This window comes from Lagopus leucura, unplaced genomic scaffold (assembly GCF_019238085.1).
Source record: "Lagopus leucura isolate 7727_CA_CO unplaced genomic scaffold, USGS_WTPT01 Super-Scaffold_100021, whole genome shotgun sequence".
NCBI classification, from domain to species: Eukaryota; Metazoa; Chordata; class Aves; order Galliformes; family Phasianidae; genus Lagopus; species Lagopus leucura.
The window spans coordinates 3,281,405-3,305,145 of record NW_024962274.1 but is presented as its reverse complement, the minus strand read 5'-3'; the positions used below and the strand labels follow the sequence as shown (position 1 = coordinate 3,305,145).

General features: G+C 39.8%; 1 protein-coding gene across 10 annotated transcripts in view; it reads right to left on the bottom strand.

Moving 5' to 3' along the window:
• The window catches only part of DLG1 (discs large MAGUK scaffold protein 1), a 131,039-nt gene that overhangs the window by 80,698 nt on the left and 26,600 nt on the right, over window positions 1-23,741 (bottom strand). For all 10 annotated transcript variants that reach the window (XM_042878197.1, XM_042878200.1, XM_042878202.1 and 7 more), the window contains exon 4: window positions 3,388-3,552. In XM_042878197.1, the coding sequence (XP_042734131.1) occupies window positions 3,388-3,552 (165 nt within the window). The remainder of the gene's footprint in view (window positions 1-3,387; window positions 3,553-23,741) is intronic.

The following is a 23,741-nucleotide window of genomic DNA, read 5'->3' as shown; positions in this document are numbered from 1 at the left end:
TGGATCAGCAGGAAAGCTGGTTGTCCTGCTTTCAAAGCAGCATGTGTGCATATAAGCAATTATTTCTCATATAGATTAGTGAGGAGTTAAACAAAGGGCAAAAAAGACAGAATGTATGCTGATGTATGCTGTGATAGCTTTAATTGATGTAGCCAGAAACCAGTGCAGCTCAAAGATTTTCAGAATGAGAGAATGACAGTGTAACACTGTTTAGTCCTCTTATAGCCACTGCCAGCAATGAATCCGTACTTCTGAATGAGTTTATACATCTCAACATAAACTTACACTACTGAAATAACCATTCCTCAGGGCAGTTAATGTACGCAACTGACTAAACATACTGACTCCAGTTTTATTGCTATCTCCTGACTCAGCTCTTTCCCAAACAAGGAGTCAAACTGATGCAACTTCATTGTAGCTGAATCCTGCCTCTGACAATTCTTATTCCTGTTCTGTGAACCATTTCTAGGTTGATACCTTTTCTGATCTAAAAAACAGTTGTCAAGATACAGGAACCCTGTAGACTGCTGCAGAGATAGTAATGCAGTTTTATTCCCATTTGCTTCCTCAAGCATCCTTTATATTCAATTTAACTTTTTAACTGCAACTGAGCACTGAGATCATTTTCCATTTATCTGTTATAATCCTGAGCTCTCATTCCTCTAAGGTGATGCAGGGAGAATGTAAGCTCTGATGGGAATACGTGATCTTGTGGAATCCTTCTGGTATCCTCCATCCCCATGATTACTGATCTCCTTTCCTACAATCGACATCTCTGATTTTTTTAATGACTGTTTTTTTTCCAAAGGATTCCATTGTTAGTATCTTAAAAAAAAAAAAATCTAAAACCAACATCAACAAGATGTTCTGCTGCACAAAGCAGAGCATGCACACAAAGATCAACTCTATAATGGTTTCATTAACCATATAATGGTCTCATTAACACTTTCTCCATGACTATATGCTTTACAACAGTTTCTCCATTGTTTTCCCAGTCCAAAGTGAGATCAAGGTCTCTTTTCTAGTATCCCTCTTGAATGCCTTTTGAAGAACAAGTAGCACTTTGCCGTGCTTCATTCCTGTGATACCACAGACAATTGAGGCAGATGTACATTACTGTAGCACTAACAGACAAGCAGTTTCATATCCGAGTCCATTTGAAACTACTAAGCATAAATATCACTCGACCCTAGAAATACTTGTACGAACAGCTCAGCATGTGACCAAAGCAGGTATGCACTGAGTGGCACAAGGCATTTACTCCACAGTACAAAGCTGTAGAACATGTGATCAACTGGATGACCCTGCCAGGAAGACTACAAAGTGTCATGTGAGATTTGGCTACCACTGAGATATACTCCTGGAAAATGTTTTGGGACTATGCACCAATATATTGTAAACATGGGAGCTATAAATACAGTACTAGCCCTTTCACACACAGGCTGCTTTCAATGAATGATGCTTCAAAATATTTTTCTTTTTTCCACTGTGTTGCATCATGAGCCATGATTTTAAACCCTTTCAATAATCTCTTCCTCAAAGCTCTTTTTCTTGATAGGAAACTTGACTTTCCAGTCCACAGTTAGAAAAACTTGATACCTTATCTATGACTGCTTTCATTTGGTCAGAGCTACTTAATAAAAATACTAAGTTGGGGAAAAATTAAATCTGAAGGTATGATACAGAAGCTAAATGGAGTTTTCAAATCAAAATAACTTCTTTTGCAGCATCACCATCTAGTGGTCAGCCTCGTTAGCAATGTATTCCTTTCATTTACAGCAAAGTCAGTTCAATTTGGTTGGTTTTTATTGTAGTAACTTGAGGAATCTCACATTGTAATCTCAAAGTCCTACAAAAAGTGTTGAAAGTTCATATTGAAGAAACTCTGGTTCTTAAGGCCCGCCTACATGAAAACATTCTTTAACACATATGGGACAGAATATTTCTGAAGGCGTTTTGATTCTCTACCACCAAGCATTCAAAAAAAGAAAACCAAAATCATTTTACAGGATGAAGAATTCCACTTGACACATTGTTAAACAGAGAATAAGAAATCTCTTAGGTTAGTTCACTTCTCTGATGCTTGAGAGGTACAAGGTACACATATCTTCACAAACTGAAAAGGCAGGAATCCATATGCTTAACATTTAAATCTGTACAGATATTATGTGTTATTTCATGATAACTGCAAACACTTGAGGTAGTTAACCCCTCTGCTAGACAAGAAACAATGGTGAATTCCTGTAGTATTTAATGGAGAACATTTGACAAACAGTAATTGCATTATCACCCTCTAAACATTTAGGATACACATTTGCCTTTCCACTTAGTGAAAATGCTCTTTGAAAACCAATTGTCCATTGCACAACAGCTGCTTTAAGTCCTAGAAAATCTGACAGCTTCTCTTGAGGGCTAAACAAACTAGTTAAAACCCTGACCAGTTTCCTATCATCTTTTACCCATGTTCTGCATTACTGCTCCAAATTGCTGTGGGCTTGCAATAAATAAATAATTAAAGAGAAAAAAAAGAAAGAAAGCTATTCCTCAGAAAATTTGCTTCTACTGCCCTCTGCAGCATTTCTAAACAGCAGCATACGATGATAAAGCAGTATTTACATTTGATAGGTTCTCTGTTTTTTAGATGTTGGATATGTTTAGCATTTTTACTTGAAATAATTATCTTCCTGTATTATTAGTGTAATGAACACATCCTTAGTAAAACTTCCCAGTGCCCTCTATTATATTTTGTTTCTTTAAGCAAGTGCACTATTGTATAAATCTAATCAAAATCTTATACACCAGCCAAGACTAGTCCCTAGAACAACAAGTCAACATACCAAATGAATTACGAAAAGCTCTCTCAACTCAGAGCTGTTGTGACTATATAGATCTTCAGGATGAGCTATGCCAAAACCAGGAATGCATCTGGAAGATCATCAGGACGAAAGAGGAGAGGACCAGCTATACTAAGCACACAAGAACAACTTTGGGTTTCTCTGACATAACGAAGTCCACGTTTTAACAGCATTTATTCAAATAGCTTTAGCAAACTATTTCCTGACCAAAAATAAATATTGTAAGCTCAAAGGCATCTTAGTCTACAAGATTCCTTAAATACTCCCAGGGTCCGTGAAATTATGAATTACAGACTCAGAGGTTGGAAAAGACCTTGGAGACTGTAAATCATCTGGGTGTTTTACAACCATGCATCTTTAATCAATGTGTGGAACTAAATCAATTCCTTAATGTCTATAAAGTGAATTTTACAAGTGAGGAGTTCCACAAAAAGAAATATATACACAAGCAGGTATATCTGATATACACAAAAATTTAACCCTGCAGAGTATATCCGAACAGTTCAAACTTGTAATGTAAAGAACTGCCTACCTTTACCGGTGAAATATGAGAATGAGAAACAAATCCATGTACATTCTCAATCTGGGACAGATTCTTCTCTGACACGTGAACCAGCTCTGGACCCGTCACCTCGTTGGCAATGTGCGGGGAGCTGTGCTCTTGCGGAGGTGTATCTTCATCCTGATAGCGGTACTTCTGAAGAAAACATTTAAAACAAAGATCAGCCCACTATCAAAACATGAAGGGATTATCCAGAAAACTCAGGACAAACATACGTAGTAGTTTTCTAACTCTGCTAATCTCAAGGTAATAAAATCTAACAAGTTTAAATTATTATTTTCATCTAAATCCATCTAAAAAGGTTTCTGCCATTTTAGTTTCATCGAAAATGCTTTGAAGCTACCTAGTTTTGTTTGTTTGTTTTGCCTGTTTGTGTACAGTAACAGTGCTTCCAAACTCTCTTCCCATGGGCTCCTCTTAGTTTGCTTACACAACAGAAACCCTGTGCCCTATCTTTTCATCAGTCTCAAAATCTTTTTCCACATTTCCTATTTAGAGCACCTGCTAAAAGCCTTTTTTGTCTGCTGAAGTCTCAGCTTTTATACCAGGTATCAACACAGCAATTCACTGCTCCTAACTCTGCCTGAAGCTAGAATATGTGGTTTTACTATGAAACAGAGTAAGCTTCTGCAACACAGAAGCCTCCACACGAATACAAGACATTACTCAGTCAATGTTATTAATTTTTCATTCAATTTTAAAAACCAGACCCTATTTATTTATCCACCAGGGATGCATTCTAGCCAGACAGTTCTATAGCCACTATAGCGGACTCCTGCTAGAAGCTATGAATGAAGCTGGGGACACACAGGGCCATAATATTCACCTGTTCTCAGGGTTGCAGGTTAACTGCTTATCCAGCAGCTCCGAACACATGCTCACATTCTAAGTGTGCTTAAAGAAGAACCTCAGATTCAACTTTCCAGTCTCAACCAATTCCGAGGCATGCTCGGTCATCCATGCATATTATTGCCCTTCATAAGAGAGTAAAGCAGTATTACAAAGTTACGCGTTCTGCAGGACAAACTATAAAGAATCCACTTGAGAAGGTGCATCAGTTACCAACCCCTGATCCTGCTAGTCCACATGCTGTGAAAATATGGGAAGATAGGACCTAAAAGTGAATCAACTTCACAACTCAGATCAGACAAAATCCTGTTCAAAGCTACAAGGGGATCAGTCAAGTTTAAAATCAAAATTGATAAACTGAAGGCAAGTGAATCAAAACCAGGTTACTTTACAAAAAAAAAAGTAAATACCTTGTGTCAAAGCACAGAACTACTTGGCTTTTTTCCTGAAACCAGACACATTTATCAGAAACGGATGTAGACACTGAGAGCAAACAGGCTCTAGATTTCATTAAGGAACACATCTACTCATAACAATACGTTACATACGAAGCTTTAACAAGCCTATGTGCATTACAATTCACTTTAAAAACAAGTGTTGTGGTAAGGATTCTGCCATGCAGTGATGAGAGAAATAAACTTCTCAGAAAAGCATCATAAACATGACATATAAACTGGATTTTGATGTGATATTCAAGATTACTGCTGTCCTTTGCATGAAATACTTCAGAACAAAGTGTTTCAACTTCCACTGAAGCAGACATTCTTTTAACACCTAGCACTCCAGAGAAGTGGAAGTATTTGGTACTACTCTGCTACTGCACATCACCTCCGGAACTGCCAGGCCTCCTGATGGACACGGAGCACTCAGGGGAACCAGCCTGCTCAAACTGTGCCATCCCCAACTGCCCATTCCTTCCTTCTCCAGGAGCTGCCACCACTGGAACAGGAATTCGCTCATCTCCTTCACTCAGGTTAATGCTGCTGTCAGACTTGAATCTAAATCCCATACAACCTAAACCCCACATGAGCCAAAAGGTGCATTTTCACTGTACAGCCTTGTGATCCAACAGGCAGTGGCTGTGCAAAGCAGCAGGGCCCTCTGGACTCTCCCCGTGCTGCTCTGCAACCACATCTTGCTGTCCCTTGCTTCCACCACACACCTGGATTAATGGAGCAGGTTCAGCAGCTCAGCCAGCAGCATCGCTTCCCTGTTCCAGCAACATTCACCTGCTAGAGTTTTAATTCCCTGAAGTGGCTCACCAGATGAAACATGCACTGATGGCAGCACAAGGAGAAAGGGAGGAAGGGAGCAGGACCAACCCATCTCACAGCAGCTAGGCAAAGACCACTTCTCTGCTTACAGCTAAAATAAGGCAGTCGTTTGCCCAACCCAGGCACCAGGAGACCCCAACTTAGAAGAACCAGCCAAGGAATGGGCAAGGCAGATAGATCAAAGGAAGGAATTAGGCCAAGCGTGGCAAAGCAGCTCTGAATTTGCTGACAGCACATCTAGAAAGTTTCCCACACCACTCAGATAGTAGCCAAGCCTTTACTCTATTGTTTTTATCATTACTTTTTTTTTTTTTTCAAGTAGCTTTATGGACTATTCTAGTTTATCATCATAATTTCACAGTGAAAAAAAACTGCAAGTGCTGAACATTTAATGCACATTTCTGACAGATACTGCCCCCCAGAGAATTCAGCTGCAGGTTTATATGTATGCTAAGATGAAATCCAAACATTTCTCTTCGGATGTAACATGGTTAACAAGATTTATTCAAAACAGATTGCACACTTTATAGTATTTATTCACAGTTCAAAACTCACTGATTAAATAATTTGCTGATGTAAACTGCTGAAGTAACCATTAACTTTAATAAACCTGTGCTACTTTATATGAGACCAGAAGTTGCTCCATATTCACCACAGTAAAATCATTCATTATGCTGAGTGCTCAAGCCTGCAGCCTCCCTGCCTAAATTCACAAGCCTAGCAGAGTTAAAAATAAAAACGAACACAGTATCTGCAAAACACACAGGATAAACAAGGATTTTGTGGACATCTTGTAGCACTGTTTTTCAGAATACAGATCATCTGTTCACAGAAAAAGCACAGAAAAGCTTCAGGAAATACTGTACTTGAGAAGGAAGGTATTTCAACAAATTCATACATAATCTACTCCCCAGAGATAATTAAGCTGTGGTTTTATATTTTTAAGAAGTTACCCTAATGAGAGGTCTTGCTGAAAGACAACCAAAAGAAAATTAAGAACTCCCAAACAATCCCATGCCTTAAACTGGTGACCCACATCCACAACAGCATGCAATTCTGTTAATCTACAGATTCAAGCCATACAGAATGCCATGTTCATGGACTGAAAATTAATCTTGCAAGAACACCCTCAACTACCAGATAATTTGATGACAAAATATAAGACAGCAGCAACTACACTTCTCTTCAGGAGGGGACGTGTATCAAAGCCCAATCTATATCAGAAGTACACATTAATCCAATGTCTTACACAGAAACAAATTTGAAAGCACAGCAACACAACTTCTGAACACGTGCACACAAAAAAATCAGTGCTACGGCAGCTTTAATATTAGAATAAGAGTGATAAGGTGCCTAAAAAAAAATACTGCCAGTCTTCTTTCTTGTACTCCCCTTCTCCCACAGCTTTAATGCTCCTCATTCATGCTACAACGTGATTCCCAAGTCAGTGCAATGCTACAAATAAAAATAACAAACAAAACCCAGAAAAACATGCAGCCTGACTTATACAGCTGTGTCAAGGCTGGTTTTCATTTTCCCCAATCAATATTGGGGATTGTACAAAAAACTGTACAAGTCCGATCAATATTTTGAAAAAGACTGAGAATAAGTGAGGACTTAAAAAAGGAGATACAATTGCTTCAATGTGATAAATACATAGAAGTTCACAGGGTCAAATATCTCCACTGCAGCATGAACAGACAGCATAAAAAAGCAACATGGATTTAAACCATTTGCTCGTGATGACCCAAATGTGTATACTTGTCCCTATTCAGTCACTGCTCCACTTCAGAACTGAAGCTTGACCTGAAGGGACCCATCAGAAGGCCATGCCAGCAAGCACAGTTGTTGGGAAACACTCCTTTACATTCAGCATCTCCTCTCCTGCACAAAAGGACTACAATGAAGCAAGTCAAAAGAAGGTAGAAGGAAAATCTAAACAACAGCAGTTATCCCCATATCTCCCTCTCAAAAAAAATAGCCTTCATAACTCTGACTTGAAGGTACCAATCAGCAGAAAATACACTCCAATAACTGCAGCATCAAAAGCAACACCACAGCCAGATTTGCCATAATCATGCTAAAACAAAGTCATTAAGATGCTAGCATATCTCTGAGAGTAACCTGCAGCCTGGTGGAGGTGCTAAGCCAGGAGAAAACGGTCAGGAAAACACAGTGCTTTCTCACTGAGAAAAAGGAAAGGATACAAAACAAGAAGCATGCTCAGCTATTGCAGAATGCAAGTCACCTTGAAAACTTCTCATTTCTGACAGCTGGGCAGACTGTAAAAACCAAACGAAGTTTCCCTGAAGGTGAACAGCAACTCAGTGAAAAGCTGAAAGCCTGCAGCTATAGCAAAAGAAACTTCAGTAGTGGAACCGAAGCAGATTAGTGTGTATTCTCAAAACTTCTTCACCGATCACAGCCTAAGACATTAAGAATTATTTACATTTTATGTCTTAATATATGATAAAATAAATGATTTGAAACAGTAGAACAGAACAGATACATTTTTTAAGCACATGTTCAGGACTTTGAATAACTAACCCCTTCTCTCTCAAAATAGAAGCACTGAGTTTTCTTTTAATAACTAGTGCTGAGAGAAAAAACGAAGGCATTTCAAGCGTACAGACATGGGGAGCTGCCTTTCAAAATTTGGAATTCATTTTCCTCCTCAGTTTGACGTTGTATCTTGAGCAAAACCGATGTAACATGCTAATTAGGTCACAATGTTCCACCATATGCAAAAATACACAGTGTTAACGCAAACATTTATGCATTGCTTCATGTCATGGATATTCAGAAATGATAAGATACTTGAAGATGCACATGTAGTGAAGAGATTCACCTGTACCAGAATGCCAAGGAAAGGAGACCAAACAAGGAGCAGTTAGATTGCCAATGGTCTTTTCCTACACAGTAAAAAAAAAAACAAAAACAAACCAAAACAAAACAAAAAAACTACCTATTTTCTATGGAAAATAGAAAACACTGTTTCCTAGAACAACTTGCATGAGATGGATTATTTGTTGACGTAAAGTACTGTATTATTATTTCACATTTTCACAAGTATTGCCTCTTTGATTTTCCTTACTCAAAAGGGATTTTTCTGATATCACAATGGTATTTCAGTACAGTACAACCTTGCAACATTCCTTCAAAAAAAAAAAAAAAAAAAAAAATTAGAAGTGCCAAATCCCTCTGCACTACCAGCAGGTCACAGTTACTCAAACTTCATCTTCAGTTCACTGGGGGTTTGCAAAGCACAGAGCACTGGCTCTGCGTTAACTGTGATGTGTGCTTGCAGAAGCACAGGAGGGCTGAGGTGGGCAGCATGTCTGCATCCCTCTGCCCAGCCCTCATCCTAGAAGGACCGCCTACAGCAGATGCCCAAGCGGCTTTGGAAGACCTCCAAGGAGGAGTCCCCATACCTCCCTGATCCCTGTGCCAGTGCTGTGTGGGTGGCTGAGCACTGAGTGCTGCTGAATGTTCTCAGGGAACCTCCGGTGTGCCGGCTTGTGCCCATGGCCTCTTGTCCTGGTGCTGGGCACCACAGAGCCAAAGCTGGCTCTGCCTTCTTCACACCCCCCGTTCAGGTATTTATAGACATTGATGAGATCCCCCAGAGCCTTCTCTTCTACAAGCTGAACAGCAAGTTTATTTAGCTATAGTTAAAGCCCATGCATTATAGCCTAACAAAACATTTTCAAATACAACACTGCTCAACCATACTTGAGAAACTATTAGCCTGCAGGACACGCTCCTGTACAGCTCTGGGCAGAGGCACCAGCAGCACGCCTGCCTTTCAGGCTGCCCTGTGCCCATGGGCCAGGCTGGGGCCCTGCAGTCGCCCCACAGGGTGCAGGGTGCCAGGCCCGGCCGGACCCACATGCACCAGACAGGCCGCTGACGTGCGAGCGCAGCACGAAGCGCGCTGTCACTCAAATCCGGCACAAAACGCCTAAAGTGGATTCTGGATATTCGCTGGGTATTTTTAGTTTGCTCTTAAAGGGACCGGCATCTCTTAGCTACAGCATAACCAGCAAAACTCAATTCTATTTTCATCCTAGGGCTTTCTTCACAAGTTTACTGTTATAAATGAGAAGGAGATGCGCAGTTCCACAAAGAACGATAGAAATCTTGATTTTATAGCCAATAGCTTCCAACCTGCATCGATCAATATACACACATTTATGACTGAAGAATGCTCTGGGCACATGAAAGACAAACAGATACAAAACACGGCAAATTCCTGCTACTGAATAAGGATTCAGCTTGGAGCACCACAAAAATCTTTCATACAATCGGAAGGGCCACAAGAAAATAAAAATCAGACCCTTCCTTCCCAAACTCATGGCGTTTCTTCAGCATCAACACATACATATTATTTATACGTGTGCACATATGTATAGGCACATCTGCTCCTAATTTATAAAAATCAGTTCCGTTTTTCCGTGTGTGTGTTCAGAACAACGAACACCAACTTGGAAACACTGAACGTGCAAAATAACTTCTGGAGACAAAGAGCGCTGAATCTCAGTCTGAAAAGCAACTTCACATACACTAAAATTAGAGGGGCTTTCTAGCAGCTAGGTTCTCACACATCCCTCAATTTGTGTGTTAATTTCACTGGAAAAAGTACTTTGAACAGCACTGAATACATTGCTTCCTATTCTGTGAATTAGGATATTATACATTTTATTACTCTAAAATCCAAACAGTTGATGGAGTCCTAAAATGACTAAATGCCTACAGGCACCGTTAAACCCAAACCTGCCACTAACGATTGCTTCTATCAATATGATGTCAGGAGGCATTTCCAGCCCCACATCTCGGTGCAAGTCTCCCGTGTATTTAATTCTCCACAGCTGAAGAAAATGAAAGCCAAGTGCCATAAACTGATTACACGATGATTAATGCTGATTAATGGGGAATGACGACATTTCACATGCGGCATTCAGTAAATTCAAAATGCTGTTCAAAGGGATCTCTAAAGAGTAGCCACGATAATTCATTACTTCAGTCAGAATCACCAAGAGCCCCAAAAACCGAGTAACACACAGAACAAAATACACACTATTTAAACGGAAATAAGGTACAGCCACATTACACATCCTGGCAATCATTCACAGCCTATTAAATCCAGCTTACATTTCCGGGAAAGTCCTATTATAGACCCACCTTACATCCAAACATTAAAGATATTGTGTTGTTGGTACATGCTACTTTACAGTGGCATAGCATCGGAGAAAAACAATCCAAGTTTTTTATGCTAGGAGACATTTTTTCAGACCCTGTGCACTTCAATCGATCCACGACTGAGATTCCAGAAAAATGCCTCTGTAAGCGCTGCTTGCTGCCTGTCTTTGACATTTATTCTAAGTCCATAGTGTTCAGAAATAAGCCTTTATATAAAACAGCTTGAATCCTTCAGGAAAAAAAATTGCTCCATATTAGAAACCAGATCTTAAAAAAAGCAAACAAAAAAATCCCGTGTCCATTTTTAAAAACGTTCGAGTCAGCTTTACATGTAATTACATTAGCGTCAGCCTGGAGCGACAACTGTACGGCAGCCCCAAGGAGCACTCGGATCCTCGCACCAGACCCCGGGGTTAGATCCACCGCGGCTGCTCCACCTGCTGCAGTGCAAGGTCTGCCATCTCCTCCTCCATGAAAACAGGAGCAACTCCAGCAGAGCCACGATGCTCGGCTCGGTGCGCGCTGGTTGCTTAGGGGAGGGGCAAGATGTTGCAGTGAGGGACTCGCCGCACGGCCCGCCGGAGATCAGCCCCAGCTTCCCGCAAGGTGCTTTCGCACTGCACCAATGAGCATGTGAAAACCCACTTTAAAATCAGATGAGCGCAATTATAAAACCGGGGAAGTTGTAAGCTTAGCAGCAGGGTATTTGCTGATCTGCAGTTTGCACAGCTTTGTCAAGGAGCTCTCAGCAGACCGTGGAATGAATGGCTATGGGATATTTAATCCTCATTTTCCAGCATTAAAAATTCAAGGTTAATGAAACGTTAAGAAACATTAACTGCTGAGTAAAACTCCTAGTGGTCTACAAAAGCAATTAAACAGCAACAGAAAGATACAAATATTCTCCAGCTTCATTACAATGAAATACAGAATCACAGATCTGTAGGGGCTGGAAGGGACCTCCAGAGACCATCGAGTCCAATCCCCCTGCAAAGCAGGCCCGCTACAGCAGGCTGCACAGGGAAGTGTCCAAGCAGGTCTTGAACATCTTCAGAGAAGGAGAATCCACAGCATCCCTGGGCAGCCTGTTACAGTGCTCTGTCACCTCACTGTGAAGTTCCTCTGCATATTGGTGCAAAACTTCCTATGCTCAAGTTCATGGCTGTTTCCCTTTGCCCTATCCCCACAGACCACTGAAAAGAGGTCAGCCATGTCTCTCTGACTCAGAAATCAGAAGCTACAATTCTCCCCCCCCCCTCCCCCCCACTGTCTTTAGGAAATCAGGAATAATTTGGTGTATCCATCAATTTGGTTATGAGCCACTCTCAGTAAAGTATTTCATTACAAGCAATGGCACAAGTGAATATTTAAAAAAAAAAAAAGTTTTTAAATAAAGTTCTTTCCTTAGAACTGAAGTAAATACAGTCACAGTCTCCTTAAGATCTTTATTATTTATTGTATAAGACATTTATAAAAACTGGTTATTGAGGTGTTGGTTTTCTTATCACAACCTATAAAGACTCAATTCTTCCCCCCCCCCCCTTTTCCCCAGAAGCAGACTCTGTGCAGAATTTTAATACATTTCTGTATTTTAACCTGATATTATAGATAGCACATTCTATTTGATTTCTCTCCCAAAAGCTGAAAAACCTTTGCAAAAAATAAAATCAATTCAATAACTATAAGCCATAACATCAATTTTAAATTGTGCTGAATAATATTTTTTTTTTTTGAAAAAGCAAGCATTGAACACTCTCAGAGAAGTTTGTACTCCTCCTTTTGGTTGTGACTGTTCACCTAAGTTGAAGTCTCAAGCAGCCTGCTGTCATCTTTTACTTCACCTACTTTACCTGATGAGTAACAAGTATAATGCAGTGAAAAATGGACATCCACACTTACAGCTCAGAAACAAGGAGCTTCACGAATTATACTGTAGACAGTTATCTTAATAAATGTGCAGACTGATGAAACCAAAACTAAGGCAAAATGTCTAGAGAAAAATGTGCAACTCTGCCCACAATAAACCCAAAATGAATTTCATTTGCATGATGTCCTCCTCCTTGGCAGAAGATGCTACACTAACAAGCACAGCTTTCTTTCCAGCACTTGCTATGACCTACACTTGCTCACCAAAAAACCTGAGGCATTGCTTACTACAGTAGGTCATCTGCATCATGGGCAGCAACAGTAGCAAGCCAAAGAAAAATTCCTAAGTGGAACAAGAAAATACGTTACATGCACACACAGATACATCTTCTGTGTGTACATGTGTGGGTTAAGCTTCTCTTGCATATGCACTTAAATCTAAGGGCAGTCTTGAGCATAATAGAATCAGTGAGGAATCTAGAAAAGCCCTCTATTTCCCTTCAGGTGGCTGGGGGTCACAGCATACAATGCCTTGTCTGAAGAACTAGGGCAACGCGCATGCAATGATAAGTATAAACATCACACACGAGAAAGGGAAAAAATGCACAAGGGAAAAGAAAACAGTAAAGCACTGCTCATTCCACAAAGAACAGAAGACTGTTGCTATACCACAACACAACCTTTTCTGTACACAGTCTATTTTGTATCCGTAGTTCCGGTCGTATTGCAACGGTATTCTAATGAAATACACGGCCAAATGCATGGCAATTTCATGACAAAGCCAAAGAGGAAAAGCAACTGGAGTGTTGCACAAATAGCTTTTGTAATACAGAAAAAATAAGCTCTAATGTGCCATGGGCATAGAAGAATCAATAAGTGGAAAACACAGTCTACACATCCACAAAGGATTCGGTCAGTAAGACATGAAAGAAGAAAAAGCTTAAGTAACTTCAGGCAATTACATCTACATTGTTGATGAAGACCACGTAACATCTGAATCTTTCAGCCATGTCTTCACAGCTCTAGGCAAACAAATTGGTTATATGACAAAACTGCCTTGCTCTTTACATAACCACATCTTGTCACACAAGCTTAAAAATACAATACTAAAATTTGTGATGTTCAGGTATAGTTTGTCGACTAAATCCCAAAATTTAATAGCAATGGTTTCACATGCTCAAAACAATTATTTGCACTTCAAGGCATCTTAAATATGCAGCTGTGAACATAAAGCTTCCAGAGATCTGAACAAAATCAAACACCAGTACTCAAAATATCTCACATCTACTTTTGAACTCTTCACCTCCCTGTGCAACTACTGTTCTGACTGCAACTGGAAGTTAGATAAACATTTCAAAGGACAAAAAACAATCAATTAACACATGAAGCCATTGTTGAGAATGCAGCCTTAACTCCTTATTTAACAATATTCTTTCCAAATTTAGAGGACCAATCCTGAGCTTCTTCAGTCTGAGCCTTTAGTTTCCATCCTGATGATCCAAAACAATTTTTAAAAGGGAAGACTGCAAAACAAAGCATCACCACTTCTTTCTAATGCTGCCATTTGTAAGGACAAGAAGAAATCTGTATTCATTGAACATAGAAGAACACAGATTTAAACTCTCTCCCTGCACAGGAGGATTCCACCTGATCCCATAAAAATGTGAAAATCATAAAATATAGTTTTATATTTAAAAATTTCTGAGGAAACAAACTCAAAGCTTTTAAAAACTGATATTTACTCGGAAGTGATACCACTGAAACAACCTTTCATGCTTATGAAAAGACCACATAAAAAATGAATTGCTTTATTTCAAGTTTCTTTCAAATGTTTACTCAGCAGTAACATAAATCTTCATTGATGACTCCCACATGTTCAGTAAAAATACCAACGTCATTAAGAACTTTAATTAGCAAGCAAAAGTAATTGTTATTATCATAAAATAAGAAAGCTGTTATTTCCAAGAGTCCTTGAGATAAGAGAATCAAGAGTTATGTAGTATCAGGAAAGTGCTACAATCCCTTCAGGAGCCTAAAATTCCTGTTGAGCATTTACACACAATTCTGGACTGACTGCATGCACTTGTACCTGTTTCATCAATCCATGTGTTGCACCCATACTGTCATACAATATAGGTAAGGAATCAACAACCTCATAAGATGACCTGGAGCTTTTAAATAGCATGAAAAAGTGCAGGTCTAATTTGGCAAACACATCACTTAGTCAGAATGCCAAACCAAAGGGACAAAGACCATACTAACCTTCATATTGCATTAAATGTCTCCCAAGTATTACTGCAGGCACCTGTCAGGCTGGTGGGATTCTAGTTGAGGTTCCTTTTCCCCTCAAGTACACCTTGAACTTGTACACATCCAGGATACTTAGCATAACCCAATAAAAAATACCTTTTAGCATTCAAATGACTTAAATCCAATAAACTTATTTTAATCTCTTTTCCTCATAATCTTAGCACATATAGATATTGAAAGAATACACAGAACTCCAAAATTAGTTCACGTAAAGAAGCTATGATACTGGTTTAAGATTACCTCATTCTAACAGAGAGCTCTAAAGCAATGGTTGTAACTCTATCCTTTACTCAAGGAGCAGTAATTCTGTAAGCAATTTCTGTAAGGTGAAATGAAATTTGAACACTAGCTTCATAAGCACCAATGTTTGGCGCTAACTGCATCCATGAAGCTCTTTGGCTTTGCTATTGTTACTCCCCAAAATGCAAAATGACTGTTCAAATGATTTTGAGGAAGCAGTCAAGAAATGGAGTTTGTTTCTGCATTCACTACACTGCCAGAAAAATCATCTGCATGGTGCTTTTAGGCAAAGGGATTTATTTATTGAGAACACCATGGCCTGAAAATTCATTGCTCTTGAAAAGTTAACTTCAGCAGCTATTTCTATCTCAGAAGAACCTTTTTGACAGCTTGCCATGTAAACACATCTGCAGGAGTTAAGATGCAGCCACTGTGACCACCTTCAGTTTAGAACACTGACGTGCATCTGCCCTTCTTAAGGAGCTTCACACACTCTCATGCACAAAATCTGCAATGCCCATCCAACCCGACCCACATATGCCCAAAATAAACATGGCTGAATATGCATTAAATAAAAAAAAAAAAAAGAAAGAATCCTCTGCATTGTTTTGATAAAACACATAAATCAACAATGGAAAGATAATTCCTGGCAGAATAAGAAATTGACCTGTCTCTTCGGTTCCCAAAATCTTGAGTAACACAGCCCCATTAACTTCAGAAGGAGGGTAAAATGCTATTTTGGAAAGAGAAATTTCATTAATAGCACCAACTTTTTTTTAAATTTGCCCTGCAGTGGCACTTAAGCCCAGAACAGCTCCAATGAATTGATGTTTTTCAGTGATTTTCTCCCAGTGTATTCCAAGTCTGAAATTGTTCAGTGGAAGACAGATCTGGGACATCACTTCGATGAGGTCCTTCATAAGCCTTGATAAGTCAACCCAAAACACACATAAGAATACTTTCCTTCCCCACTGATTGACCATCTGCATGAGCATTTTATCATAAACTTGTTTTTAGAGTTCTCTTCAGTACAAAAAAAAAAAAAAATAAAATAAAATAAAAAATCTCATGTCACATCAGATAAAGAACCCAGAAGTGTCTGCAATTATATGCTATTTATATGCAAAAATAATCAGGCTGCAAGCCATGAGCTGCACTGATAGACTGAGGAGCGTTCAGAAATAATACTTCACTCTCCTCCCGTAAAAAAAGCACACCTTGACAAAAGTTACAGGAAATCATGCTTTATGTGGCAGTTATAGGCCCTCAGAAGCTCACGCTTCAGAAGTTCAAAGGCCCAGAGAAGAACCTTTTCCAATTCCTCCTGATATCTTCAAACAAATTTAACCTTCCTGGAGCATGCCTTCATATTTTTGGTTTCTACCCAAGGTGTTCTTGAGAATTAGAGGCTACAGGACTGACTAGTAGTGCTGCTATGGAATCCATAACTCAGTGTTATTCCATCCTACTTAGAAACAAAAAAAAAAAAAAAACAACAGAGAAATCTTTGTAACAAGGTAGGACTGAAAATGGATCCTTTTGCAAACTCCAAATTTAATCCAATAATAAGGAAGTAAATACAGCACACAGAAACACTATGGCCTTTTTCTTCCTGTCAGATGGAAATCTATTTGATCTCCTTGATTAAAGACACTGCTTTCAATATGGGGAATTTCAATGTATCAGTAACATCTTTGTGAGGAAGAAACAAAACAGTGACTCTCTTCTGAATAGACTGTACTCTGACTGGAACACAACTTAGGAAATCCCTGAAGTCAAGAAATACTAAATAACTTCAAACATATCAAACCTGTTCAGAAACTGTCTGTGGTGGGAGCAACCTTAGCTGGCAGGTTGGCCCACACCCAACCACCTGCTCACTTTCCACTTGGAAGAATGAGGGAGAGAATCAGATGGGCAAGAACAGTAATACACAAAGTTTGAGGTGAAGGAAGTGTAATAAGTACAGGGAAAAAAATACAAATGAATGATGCAAAGATAATCACTCACCAGCTCCCAGGAGCAGGGTGGTGGGACTGATGCCCAGTCAGTCAACAGCTACAACAGAACAACAACTCCCCAGTTTTATGCTGAGCACAACATTAAAAGGTATGGAACATCTCCTTGACCCCTTTGGGTCAGCTGGGTCCCCTGCAACCTCTTGCCCACTCCCTGCCTACTTACAGAAGCAGCACAGTGATACAATAGAGAAGCCTTGATATGGCAAACACGCAACCACTGTTCAGCTAAAACACTTGTTTTGCTGGGGGAGAGGAAGAGGGAGGAGTAGGACAAGGTGTGGAATGAGAGAACATTTTCTCAGGGCTTATTGTAGAATGGATAATGCACTGAAGATCCCTCAGCTGTCGAAGGATTACTCAGAATGACTCATTTAATCCACCTTTTTGAAAGAATTCCTTTTGGAGCAGCGGTTTTCAATTGTGGAGTATCTTCTATGTGATTTGTGCAAAAGCAGAACTGCTCTTGAGTGACTCAAACTATTAACCAAACATCTGTGCCTCCACTGGAAAAACGAGGCACAAGAGTGATTAAAAAAAAAAAAAAAAAGTGAAAAATCAAGGAGAGGAAATATAACTGTATATACCTTTTGTCCAGTGAAGCCTCATGCTACTCCAAATTCGTTTCCATGGCTGCTCATGCTTCCCCAATTCAACATTCAGAAAAGATAGCAATTTGCCATTTTTCTGCTCTACTGTTTTGATGTAGCACCAGAGTAGGTTCTAAGAGCCACTCACAGCCAGTGCAGATGAGATGCTTGCACAGTACTAACAATGACTTGAGGGTGTTTTGTTTTTTGTTTTTATTTTATTTTCCTCCACTACAGAGACAGAGAAGGCAAACAAATCAGTTCTCCAGTCCCACTGCCTAAAACTTGTGAGAACAGACCATAATTCAATTATAGAATAGCATACTGAGAGCAGGAGAGAATCTGAGCACCAACATGCTCTACTGATGCCCAATTATCTGCCATATTTAACTCTACCCTAAACTACTTACAGCTTGTACCATCTTTTTTTCCTCGGCTTCTCTGTCCCCCCGAACCATCAGATTCCCCTGGCACAGCTGCTATTCAGCCAGTTCCTTCCCAGTTCCAGTACACAGCTTTACTCTGCACTTGCTGCAGAACTTGGCACAACTCCTTGCTGAGTTTCATGAATTGCCTTCTAACGCAATTCCCCAGGTCACTGAGATCTCCTTGTGCCAAGGTCCTGAAATTTCTTCTGTTAGCCACTTCAACTAGAGGGGTGTCATGTCATTTTGCTTGGGGCGTGTTGTGTCACTTCAGCAACTAGTGACTTGTATTCACACTTCACAAATAAAACTTTGAAATTATTTTCTAGACTAAATCCCACTCATCAGCCCTGCATAGCCATGTTTCTAAGCCGTACTCCTTCAAGAAGAACCCATTTCCTGCCCTTGTAAAACTTCAGCAGCTATAGGTAAACTGATGGCACAGTTCTTCAAAACTGAGCTTTCCTTTGTGAAATGTTTCAGCAAGATGCAATATGTTCCTACAGAAAATAGCTCCCTATTATATCTTTGAATTTACTGTAATGTTAGTATCCATTGCAAATGTAGGTCTTTCTTGCCTTCCTTTAGAACACCTGGAATATCATACTTTAACCAAAAAGACAAAGAAATGTTTACATAACCAAACAGAGGAAAGCTGTTAGATCAGAAAAGCAGTGCTGACAGAATAGTAACTCTGAGGAAAAATATTAAAGTACTTGGAAGTATAAAGCTTCTTATATCTGCTATAAAATCAGACAAAAAGCCATTTCTCCAATTTCTCTCAAGTTAATACAAGGTAAAACTGAACTAAGCAGGAAAGAGCAAAGAGTAGGAAAAAAAAAAAAAAAAAAGAGCCCTTCTCAGCTTTGCCTTTGGGCACACTCATTTTGCTTTTGATTTAAAACTAACTCATCTTACTTGTCCATTACTGTATCTGGGCTGATAAGAATTTGCTAAAAAATCACTTGAAAGTGACTTGGTTTTGGGAAGTAGTTTTTGTTTGGTTGGTGGGGGCAGAGAGATTATGTGTGCGTACACATGTTTAAATAGCGAAGCCTTCTGCAGTGAACATAGACCCTCTCAATTAGAAAGGGCACAAAGAACTTTGAATGCAGGATGACAGAGCATCCTGAGTTGGCAAGGCTCAGCAAGGATCATAGTGTCCAGCTCTCGACTGCACAAAGGGTAACCTAAGAGTTAAAGCATACATTAACAGCATTTTTCAAATGCTTCTTGCATATCAGCAGGCTTGGGGCCATGACCACTCCTCCTGGTGGGAAACAAAATAATGCAAAGTATCAACCAAGATTTTAGAGTTTGGGGATCAGCAAACCTGCATCCTGTAATCTAATACCATAATTCTTGACTCTTCCCCACTTTTCAGAAGCATCTCCTCGTACTTTTAGTCTTAGTGGGCAGAGAAAGCTTGGCCAAGTTCCCTAAAATGCAGATTGTCCTCTTGAGGGAAAAAAAATATCAGAACAGTAGAGGGCAGCATTTCTCCACTCACAAGGACTCTTCACCTGATACCTGTGGCAATTAAAGATAAGGACGTAAAACACAAGACAGCCTTACAGTGAACTGTCTCACTTTCTGAAGTCTCCACCTTACAGCAGTACACTTTCACAGCATATGCTATACAAGCCTCAGAACTGGGGTTCTGATACTGGGGTCTCCGACCCCCATTCAATCCTTCAAAATTACTCAAAGTGAGACAAATCTTTCTGCTGAGTTTCTCAACACAAACTCCTAATAAACAACTTAATATGATCGTCAAAATCACCCAACTCCATCATAATGAGTTACTATTATCTGCATTATTATTAGAAAAGGCTTTCATTGAACTAATTACATTTAGCAACAGGAATCTTTTGATTTGCAGCTTCAATTTATTTTGGTTTAACTCACATTGTTCATGTTTTAACACCCTGTTTGACAAGTCATTGCTATCTTTGTATTTTGGAAGTATATTCCCTTTGCAGTCGAGACAAGCTCTTCCACTTTTCCCCCCACAATTCAGAGTGGCAATTATAGAGCACTGCCTAAAACAACACTTTTCCATCTCCCAAGTTACCCAGATGGTCTCTAAAGAATATTTCACAACCAATTAAAATTAAAATCAGGGAGAGTTAAAAAGACCATGCTACTTCTAGCTCATCTTCATACTTTCCTGCATTCCCCTGAGTTTCTGTTACTTTCATAATATCAGCTATGCCGTGTGATACCATGAACAGCCCAGTAGGAAGGGAGAAATAGGGAAATCGATGCCTATCAGATAAGAGATCATGATTATTTCCAGGACCATGATTATTTTCTGCAGAAGACTTAAGCTGCATTTACTATTAATGAGTCACTGAATTTGCCACCCCTCCTCATCTGGAACTGTTATAAAGTACAGAGTCCCACTTCAACAAAGAACAGAGCAGTGGCAGAAGCACTCACAGGCTGTCTACCTGCACTGAAGGAAGATGAAAGCAGCAGGTTAAAAAAAAAAAGGCTTTATGTAATAAGACAGTGCTGTGTACAGCTTAAATTGTTATCAATGCTAACTACAGAAAGCAGTGGGGAAAAAAAAGGGGGGGGGGAGGGGTGGAATAAAAACATCTTGATTGGTTTCTTGTTTTTTAAAAAACAGACTGAAGAATAAAAAATTTCTTTCTGGTAACATATCTGTAGAGAGGTACAGGAATATACTACAAGTCTACCCTGCACTATTGGGAGTTACTGCGTATTTCCCAATAGATAACTAACAAGGAAAAGTAAAAAGTTGTCTGTTACAGAAGAAAAATTGCCTAAGTCCAATATTATAATATTATGGGGACTTCAGAGTTACTACATAAAGAAGAAACCAAGTGTGCCCAAGAGGAAAGCTCCTGAGCTACCCTGCTTGTACCCCCCTGCACAGACCTCATAACATGCAAGCAAAGCATTTCTTGGGAGTGTCAACTGCACCAAGGCAATAAAGGCACCACAAACAGGTAGCAAAAAGCAGCCACCACACTGCCTGTTTTTCCAGTATGAAAGATATGCCATGCTGGTAAGTAAAAATTCACTGCAGAGCACTCCATTGCAACAGCACACTTGAGAGAAGCCTAAACCACATGGCTGGCACACTCAGCCTTGCACAGATGAAGAAGGACAAAAAACATCCTCAGCATTCATTACAAGGTATGTAGGCACAAACAAACCCACTGTTAGAGAACATACAAAGGATGCAAGGCAGTCTCTCTTCCAGGCAGTATGGGTTTGTCACTAAAATGTCCTATGGACTGTTCATTCTCCATTGGGCATGCAGATGGGTTCAGAGAATGCTGATGACTTCTACCCACATTGACCTTTAAGACAGTGGCCCTCAGTTACACTTTCACTAAGTATCAGAGTTTCATTAAAGCATATCCTCCCCTCCTCCAAGCCCAGGATGCAGCAGTGGCTGGTCAACAAAATTACCACAATGTTAATATTGAGTAATATTCACTGACAGTGTATCAAGCTATGATTAAGAATCAAATAAATAAAAAAGTGAAAAGCAAAGCTCACATGAAAAAGTCCTGGTGAAACTGTATTTGCAAATCAAGTGCTGTGCCCACCTGTGAAACAGAACCAACAGTGGCACATGAGAAAAATCAGCCAGGGAGTTCGGCCTCCTGAAATGGCATCTGAATACAGAGCAAACCCTACTTGGATATTGTTTTTCAGAGGTTTTTTTGAGCAAGGGGTTGGGCTGTTCTTTTTCTTTTTTTTTTTTCCTGTGGATTTATTTTTTGAAGAAACCTAAATACCCTGCCTGCTGAAGGAATCGTGCTGGAGACCATATGCCCAACTATGAGCAACCCTACATTTATTCACCCACTCTTTTCTCCCAGTTTTCATTACAACAGGAAACAGTGCCAGAGCTGCTCACTCTGAGGGTCCGGATTCACGAGCAGCAGCCAAAAAGACCAAACATTTCAGTTCTCCTGTAGAGAGAATAGCTGTTCTCCTCCCTTCTCCTTCCAGAAACGTTGATCTGTTAAACCCTATCATTTCACCTGTCTTTTCAGCTGCAGCTGAGCCAATTCAACTGCTCCGCACACTACAATTCTCTATTCCAGCAGATACCTTTTCACAGATCCAAGTGCTCAGCAGACTTCTCCATGAGCTGCTTTAACTCACTAACCACCAGAAAAGCACGTTGTACTCTACTGGGCTTCCAGCACACGAGCGAGAAGCTGGAAGCATTCTCATTTGCAGCAATCCAATACATCAGGCCACTGTCACACCCAAAGCTACAGACTGAACTCTTCTCCCACAATAAGGACAGACAGCAAAGCAAAACTGATTAGGAATAAACATTTCGTTACTCCCATTAATCCTACCTGAAAAAAGAAAAAAAAAGTCACTCAAGTTGAAATCACCAGCTCCTCTGACATAAACTCACAGAGTCCCACAAGTGAGTTCAGAAAATGCTTTGAAGGAATCTTTTATACAGGACAGATTTTTCCCCTTTTTGTTGCTGCACTCAGCATCTTCTCCAAATATATTCCACACCACGATCTGAGACAGTGCACACTGATATTTTATAGCCATTTGTTGCTAAATCAAACACATCTAGAACTCACACACTAACCAGATGTAACTAATTTCCACTACATATAAGTAAGTACCAACTTGAGGACAAAGATGCAAAATCTTCTGGCAACATTCACCAGCTTCATACAGACACACCAAGAGTTGGCTCAACTATCCTATGTCTTCAAACTAGAGGAAGCACAAACCTTGCTGATGCATGCCTGTCTGAAGAACTATGCAACTCTATTACCTTTATCAATGAAATAATCAAGTCTAAGCTTCTACATACTTCAGTCATTTACGAAGAATAAGGAAACACATGCACTAGGATACGTGCATATGAAGCACAAGACTGATACCTTCGTCCTGTATTTTATGTGCCCTGCAGGGAGATGGACAAGTCCATATAAGAGAGAGCCACCCAAGTTTACTAAATACAGAGCAATTGCCTCTCACACAGGTTTTCTGGGCCAGGGCACTGGTGGCTGGTAGAACATCACGTCAACAGAAAGATGATGATTTAAGAAAAACCATTTAAAGAGAAGTGGACAAGGCTTACTGTATCTTTGTAACTGATACACAGTAAGACATTTTCCTAATATTTGCTTTAGCTTATTCTCTTATGCTTGCCTCATAGTGCTTTTCAGATTTTATGCTTCAGATTGCTCTATCATTTCCATCGCTGTCACTCTGTGTCATCTTCAACTTCTTCCTCACTCCTGGTGTCTTCAGTCATCTCATCATCTTCAAACCTATTCATCCACAGAACTCACACAAGTCACCTTTCGGTTCTGTCCATGGAATCTGAAATAGTCTTTTATTTATTTATTTTTAAGATCTTTAGCTCCGACTTTTGGATTTAACCAATCTCTCACTGGTTCATGTTATCCTGGGCTTCTTCATTTGCTATTAAGAGTCAGAAATACGAACCCTCGCCAAAGTCCAACCTGAGCAATAAAAGTTCAAGTAGTCTTTACAAACACAACAAATACCTGCAGTGGGGAT